The sequence below is a fragment of the Hyaena hyaena genome, unplaced genomic scaffold (genome assembly GCF_003009895.1).
Source record: "Hyaena hyaena isolate Hyena2069 unplaced genomic scaffold, ASM300989v1 scaffold_91, whole genome shotgun sequence".
Taxonomy (NCBI): Eukaryota; Metazoa; Chordata; class Mammalia; order Carnivora; family Hyaenidae; genus Hyaena; species Hyaena hyaena.
This window is the reverse complement of record NW_024080725.1, coordinates 1,118,769-1,126,734: the sequence shown is the minus strand read 5'-3', so window position 1 is coordinate 1,126,734 and position 7,966 is coordinate 1,118,769. Positions and strand designations below refer to the sequence as shown.

At 44.0% G+C, this 7,966-nt stretch overlaps 1 protein-coding gene across 3 annotated transcripts in view; it reads right to left on the bottom strand.

The window, feature by feature from the left end:
* Positions 1-844: 844 nt before the first annotated feature.
* Positions 845-7,966, bottom strand: part of CFAP221 (cilia and flagella associated protein 221) — a 102,188-nt gene continuing 95,066 nt past the window's right edge. For all 3 annotated transcript variants that reach the window (XM_039234872.1, XM_039234873.1, XM_039234874.1), the window contains exons 23-24: positions 6,564-6,659; positions 845-1,134 (exon numbers count right to left, since the gene is read on the bottom strand). In XM_039234872.1, the coding sequence (XP_039090803.1) occupies positions 1,026-1,134; positions 6,564-6,659 (205 nt within the window). In that variant the 3' untranslated portion in view covers positions 845-1,025. The remainder of the gene's footprint in view (positions 1,135-6,563; positions 6,660-7,966) is intronic.

Here is a 7,966-nt window from a genome sequence, read left to right as displayed (position 1 = left end):
AGATTTTTTAAAAATTTTATTTAAAAGAGCACTAAAGAAATGGGTTTCACAGACCCAAGTTCCCTTGTGCCCCTATCATACTGACAGCTAGGAAATGGTCATTAGCAACATTTAATTGTCTAACGTATGTGAATTGCCTCAAGCACACTGTAGGTCCTGTCCCTAAAGAGTTTTGGTTTCATGATGGAAAGACAAATCCCAGAAAAAAATGTCAGGATCAATGAGTTAACGAAGAGCTCTTTTAAAACTGTACATATAGTCTGATAACAGCTACGCACAGAAAAAGGCATGGAGGGAATACATCCAAATATACTTGGATAATTATGGGTTGTTATAACCCAGATGCCGTCAGTCTTACGAGCTTCTGCAAATGAATGGAGTCACGTTAACAAACACAATCTAAACGGTTTCGCTGATGCGTTCACAGGGATTCATGACCCCTTGGCAATGACCTTTTGCCTCGAGTGATTCCTAGAGTTCCCAGAGGGATATTTTCCAGTTGCTTCCAAACCGGTCTGTAAGCTCGGGTGGCTCCCTGTGTCCCCGGTGTTTCTAGCCCCCGCTCGCTAGCGTGTGCCGTCCCCCAGATGCTTGGCGAGCCAGGGTCCTTACCGAGGCTGGGACCCTCAGGGGTCGCGGGGACTGCTTCCGTGCAGAGGTGAGAGAGCAACCCTGCTCTGAAGCCCCCGACCTCCACCCCGGCCACCACACCTCTGAAAGGGGCTCTCGGGATCAGCCGTTACTTAGCACCGGCTTCTGGCTCTCTGGCTGGCGGCCCAGGACTTATCCAAGAAGTCTTCGTGCCAGCACTAACTCTTGCACCAAGAACTTTCTGACACTGTCATCCCCCTAGTGACATTTTATTTTTAAAAAGAAAGATTATTACTGAAAAACATATACATCGCCCATTTTTCAATGTTACCCTCTGGAAAGGTGAATTCCAGCAATGGCTACGATGTACATGGACACAAAGGACCACGGGGAGCAGCAGAAAGCAAACGGGAGGGACTGACATCCTGGCAATTTTACCCTAGAATCAGGTACGAGTTGAGAGCTTTCTTCTGCAGAGTCTTCATCTCCTCCAGCACCTTGTCTCCTGTCTTCTCCACTGGCTGGGCTGGTCCTTTGGCCTCCCTGCATATCAAACACCGAACAAGGACACATCAGGGCATTTGGGAAGAGCTCCAGTCACCCACCCATGCCCTTCTGCCGGCTCAGGATTGCAGGGATAGCTCAGTGAAGGCTGGAGGACTTGTACATGTTTTTATGTATGATTGATAGCACGTATATATACATATGTACTCACACATATGTATATATATGATTGTGTATGCATAACTACCTGTATATATAAAAACCTATATTTAGCGATAACTTAGTTACCAGAGAAAACACTTGGCTGTTATGTGATTCAAACCTGGCTTCCAGTCTTAGCTACGCACGCGCGTTTCTTAGCTCAGCCAAGTTCCCTAATTCCGGCTCCGTTTCCAGGTGTACAGACCGTGGTAATTCCCACCTCCCGGTATTGTTGAGGGAAATGAGAAATCACTCCTAGACATCTCAGCACGATGTCTTCTGAATGCTGAGTCAGAGTTAGATGCTTCCTCATGTGTGTCAATAAAGTAGACGTGTAATCTCTCCACCTCTGACGATGGCCCCAGAAGTGGGGGGGAACCAAGAGCGGGGGTTCTGCACCTGGGTCACATGGTGGCTGGTGGGGGCCGGATTCTTGCTGGGAGTGGCAAGGGGGTTGCTGGGTAGGAGTTTCCAAATATCGGGGAGGGAATGAGCCAGTGCATTTGGTTGAAAGGACAGATGTCCGATGATTGTGTGCTCAGCTAGATGAGGTGCCTACGTCGGAGAACACAATATAAACTGGAGTGTTTCTGGAACACTTTCTGAACAGGGTAAAGTGTAAAGTTCTGGCAAATGCCTGGCAGTTTTGAGAAAGCAGAAATATGAAAATGAAGAATTAAAATGTTCCCTGATGCGTGTTATAAAAATATTAGTTGGTATCATTTAACGGAATCAATCTTAGGGGCTCCTGGGTGGCTCAGTGGGTTGAGCGTCCAACTCTTGATTTCGGCTCCGGTCACGATCCCAGGGTCATGGGATCGAGCCCCGCGTTGGGCTCCGTGCTGAGTGTGGAGCCTGCTTGAGATTCTCTCTCTCTCTCTCTCTCTCTCTCTCTCTGTATCTCTCTCTCCCTTCCTCTGCCCCTCTCCCCTGCTCATGCTCTCTTGCTAATAAAAAAATTTTAAAAATTTAAAATACATATGGGTCATGTCTCCCTTTAAAGATACTAATGGTTGAGTGATACCGTGAAAAATCTAAGAAGTGTCAACTGATGTGTCAGCAGCTAAAGTCACCCTCACCGTTTCTTGGACATTGTGCAGGATTCCCCTTAGGGTGCTCCCGGGGGCTGAGCTCACCACCAGGGCAGCAAAGAAGCTCTCTGGTTAATTACAGCTCTTGAGGGAGAACACGTGATTCTTTGCATCCATGAAAACAGAATTTCCCAGAGACCAAATAGAGAGCAGTCCTCATGGGAAATTGTACACCACTGATGTGTGCTTTCGGTTCCATCTACCTTCTGGTTGAGTGTGCCTGACGGTAAGGATGCAGGCGGCTCCTGCCTGAGGTTGAAGAAGGTGAGGAAAAGAACGAGTGGGGACAGAGGAGACAGAACAGCACCGAATAATGCTTGATATGAGCTGAGGAGAATTTGTGAACCAATGAACTTTCTAAAACCGTCTATGGGAGGAGCGCCTGGGTGGCTCAGGAGGTTGAGCATCTGACTTTGGCTCAGGTCCTGATCTCGTGGTTTGTGAGTTCGAGCCCCGCGTCGGGCTCTGTGCTGACAGCTCGGAGCCTGGAGCCTGCTTCGGATTCCGTGTCTCCCTTTCTCTCTGCCTTGCCCTTGCTCTGCTCATCTCTCTCATAAATAAATAAACATTAAAAAAAATAAAACCATCTATGGGGTATCAACCTGCTGGAATACTTTGCAGCCAATAAAACGATAATTATGTTGATCATTTTGACATGTGAAACATATACATAAAATAATTTGAACAGAAAAATAGGTGAATTTAAAATGCCACAATAGGTCTATCGAAAGTGGGTCAAATGTGTATTTTTAAAAAACTTTTTAAAGTTTATTTAGTTTTGAGAGAAAGAACCTCTCTCCTCCCATATCTGTACATTTTGAAAAAATTAGAAGCTAATTTGATGTGCAGAAATGTTTAGAGTTCACTGTTAGCTTATTTTTGTGGTAAAGTAGCTGAAATACATAAAAAAATACCACTTTGGGTGAATATATAAAGTAATAACTTCAATTTCATTTAATAATAATTTGATAATCAGGTGGCATTCAACGTTTGCTCTGTCATTTAAAGGGTGAAAAAGCACATTTAAGAGCATGTGAGCAGAGAGGTATTAGATATTACTCCATTCATGTGACAAGCCATTGTTTGTCCAGGGGCAGGTTTTAAACTAGTAACAAAAGGGGCGCCTGGGTGGCTCAGTCAGTTAAGCGTCGGCTCAGGTCATGATCTCACGGTTTGTGAGCTTGAGCCCCATGTTGGGCTCTGTGCTGACAGCTCAGAGCCTGGAGCCTGCTTCAGATTCTGTGTCTCCCTCTCTCTCTGCCCCTCCCTGGTTGTACTCTCTCCCTCTCAAAAATAAAATAAACACTAAAAAATTTTTTAAAAACAGTCTCTTAAAAAATAATAAAATAGGGGCGCCTGGGTGGCTTAGTCAGTTAAGCATCCGACTTTCGCTTAGGTCATGATCTCACGGTTTGTGGGTTCGAGCCCCGCGTCGGGCTCTGTGCTGACTGCCAGCTCGGAGCCTGGAGCCTGTTTCAGTCTCTGACTCCCTCTCTCTCTGACCCTCCCCTGCTCACGCTGTCTCTCTCTCTCTCTCCTAAAAATAAATAAGACATTAAAAAAATAATAATAATAAAATAAAATAGAAAAAAATGGGCTTATATAAACTCTCAGTCAATTGTTTGAAACCTGAAACAAATGCAACGCAAAGAGCATCTGTTTGTTGAAATCCACAAGACTTGACAGGCTGTGTCGTGTAACATGATAGTTTGTTGGTAATTAACTGATCAAAACAGGCTCTGTGAAATTCTATTGAACAGTTTTATATCCTAAATTTTCTTTTCCTAGAAACTGCTAAAAATTTCTCCGAGGAGTGTCAGTTGCTGGAGGCCTCTGGAGCCATCACAAACACGCCAAAGCGACTGCACACTAAGACATGGGGGGAGAGTTCCTTTGCAAAGGGGCAAGGCCTCCCCAAATACTCCAAAGTTACGAGACAAACTGAGAAACTTTTAACGCATCTAAGAAAGGGTAATTATCCGTAGAGTATGAGAGACTCACATAAACAACAAACAGATAAATGCTTCCTACAAAGAAGGCAAAGCGAGCCCCTCGTTAAAGAAGAAAAACAGGCGATAAGCATGGGAAAACATATAACGTCACTCGCAAACACAGGAGTTAAAATGAAGACAATGAGAAGGTCCTTTTTGAATCTATCCTGTTGCTAAAGAAGAGGAAAAAATGATGGTTTTCCATGTTACTCAGGGCATTTGAACGTGGGCAGTCCTGACCTCTGCTGGTAGGAGGTTGGTGGATGTATTCTGAATGGCAATTAGACTATATATAGTAAACCTTAATATGCACACTGTTCTAGCATTTGTGTTCCTAGGAATTAATCCTAAGGAAATAGTCCGGTGAGTTTGCAAGGAATTATGGCACAAGGAGGCTTACTACAGCACTGTCGCTAACAACAAAACACTGAAAAAAGATGGTTGGTTAAATAAATTATGGTGAAATATAATGTATACCCTAGCTTTAGAAATATATGTTTATGGTAGATTGCTAAGTAAAAGTGCAGAAGATGAAACATTGTGAATAATGTGATTAAGTTTTAAAAAATTCTTTAATGTTTTATTTATTTTTGAGAGACAGATAGAGACAGCATGAGGAGGGGAGGGTCAGGGAGAGAGGGAGACACAGAATCTGAAACAGGCTCCAGGCTCTGAGCTGGCTGTCAGCACAGAGCCCAATGTGGGGCTCAAACTCATAAGCCATGAGATCATGACCTGAGCTGAAGTCAGATGCTTAACCAACTGAGCCACCCAGGTGCCCCTGATTAAGTTTTATTAAAACATAATATGCAATCAATATGATTTATTAATATATATTAACATATCATATACATGGAGAATATAGATATTAAATAAGTAAATGTTTGGAAGATCATATAACAGAGTACACAAGTTACTGTCTCTAGGTAGTATTATTGTTTTTATTTTTTGTATTTCTGATTTTTTAATAATAAAAAAGGCATTTTAAAATTATTTTATTTTCTTGTTTTTATTTTTTTATGTTTATTTATTTATTGAGAGAGAGAGAGAGAGAGACCACATTTGAGAGAGCAGGGGAGAGGCAGAGAAAGAGGGAGAGAAAATCCCAAGCAGGCTCTGCACTGTCAACCCAGAGCCTGACACGGGGCTCGAACCCATGAACTGTGAGATCATAATTGGAGCCGAAAGCAAGAGTTAGACGTCTGACTGACTGAGCCATCCATGAGCATTTTTTTTTAAAGAGAAAAAGACTTTTTTTTTTAGAAGAGGCATTTTTTAAAAAAGAAAAGGCATTTTTTAAAAGAGAAAAACATTTTAAGCAATTTTTTTTTATGTTTGAGAGAGGTAGAGAGAGAGAGTGAGCAAGCAAGCGCGAGGGAGGGGCAGAGGGAGAGAGGGAGACACAAAATCCGAAGCAGGCTCCAGGCTCTGAGCTAGCTGTCAGCACAGAGCCCGAGCAGGGCTTGAACTCACGAATGGTGAGATCATGACGTGAGCCGAAGTCGGACCCCCAACCGACTGAGCCACCCAGGTGCTCCAAAAGAAAATGACATTTTAAAAGCACGCTTGGAATTTCAAACTTATAAACCGTATGAACTATATCAGGTTACTTCCATTACAAAAATGTTCATTGAAACCAATTTTTTGAGGGATGATGGTGTTTGTGTAGCACGTTGGCCCCTGACGGAGAGGCGAAGGGAAGCGCTAACGTTTGCTGAGCGTATAGTTCAAGTCCAGCAACTGGCAAGACGTCCTCACATTGGTGTCTCATTTAATCCTCACTCTGCCTGTGAGGGAGACTAGTTTCCGCACAGTCTGAACACCACGGTAAGCAACGTGGCTGGATCTCACGATGGTGGGGCTGAGACTCGGCCCGGGTCCCCTCCAGCTCCAGAGCCTGGGCTCCTTACACTGAATGAAACGCAGTCAGTTATGGATAAAATAACACAAGCACACCTGTGAAATCAGATGATAAGCAAATGGAAACATCGGGTTCAATTTTTAAATGTTCACTTACCAACCACATTTGAGGGCACGTAATTGTGCATAAAATAAGATACATGCAAACTTCTCTTTTCTTTAAGCGTGAGCTGTTGAGATTCAGACAACGGGACACTTCTGCACATCACGGAGGACACATTCTGTCAGAAGGCTGCCCCCTCCTAAGCATAAAGCATCTACTCACTTCTCCTTTTTGGTGTCCTTGTGATCCAACATAGGAAATTCGGCTTCGATCATTTCTGGAGTCAGTGTGACATCTACATTCTGTTCGCAGAGCTCACTGAAAAGGGAGAAGACGCTTAGCTGTAATGGATTTTCCTTCCCCAAATAAAATAGAGAAATATTGTGATCGTTTAAGAGTTACACGATTCTTGTGGCTTTCGAGCTTAGGTCTACCCACTTTTGTTGAGTGTATGTTAAAAGGAGCACAAGGCTCGGGCTGCCGGGGGGCTCAGTCAGTTGAGCGTCCGCCTCTTGATTTTGGCTCCGGTCATGATCTCATGGTTGTGAAACTGAGCCCTGTAGCTTGCCTGAGATTCCTTCCCCTCCCCCTGCCCCTCCCCCTGCTTGTGTGTGTGTGTGCTCTCTCTCTCTCTCAAAATAAATAAACTTTAAAAAAAAGATAAGCATAAGGCTGATAAATTGCTTTCCACCAAAAAACAATGGTAGGAATCATTATTTATAACCAGAGAATAAAAAGTAATTTTTAAAGCAGGGTGACAGACTTCATATTCTTTTCAAGGGCACATTTGAAAATGTTGGGGCGCCTGGGTGGCTCAGTCGGTTGGGGGTCTGACTTTGGCTCAGGTCATATCTCACAGTTTGTGGGTTCAAGCCCTGCTTTGGGCTCTGTGCTGACAGCTCAGGGCCTGGAGCCTGCTTCAGATTCTGTGTCTCCCTCTCTCTGCCCCTCCCCTCCTCGTGCTCTGCTTCTCTCTCTCTCTCAAGAATAAACATTAAAAATTAAAAAAAGAAATAATATATTGCTAAATAAGCTGTTAGTAAAAGAAGACATGAAAGGGATCAGGGTGATATTTATCTTGTGGTCTGCTCTCTGCAGGGCCAGGGGTCAGCAAACTTCCATACAGGGATTTGCAGATCATATGGCCTGTTTTACAACAACTGCTTTTCTGTATGAAAGGAACTATAAGAAATACATAAATGAGCAAGTGTGGTGATGTTACAAGAAAACGTAGTTTACGAAAAGGTGGCGGGCCAGCGTCGGCCATGGGCCACAGTTTGCTGAGCCCTGGCCTAGGGCTTTGTTGGCTCATGGTTAAAGCTGGATCACTCCACATATGGGTTCCAGCCGGTCCAGAGCAGGGAGAGAGAATGTGCAGGAGAAACACTCCCTCCTTCGAGGGTCCTGATCAGAAGCGGAATATCTCACATCTCCTCACATTCCTTGGGCCGGGGCCTAGTCAAATGGATAACTTCCTTACAAGGGAGCCTGGGAAATGTAACTTCTGGTTTCAACAACTCTGTTGCTTCAGAAGAAGAGAGTGGATTTTGTGATAGTGGCTCGGTGAAGAGAAATGCTTCTGAGATCAACAGAAAGGCCTCCAAGTTTGGAATGAGAAGCAGAAA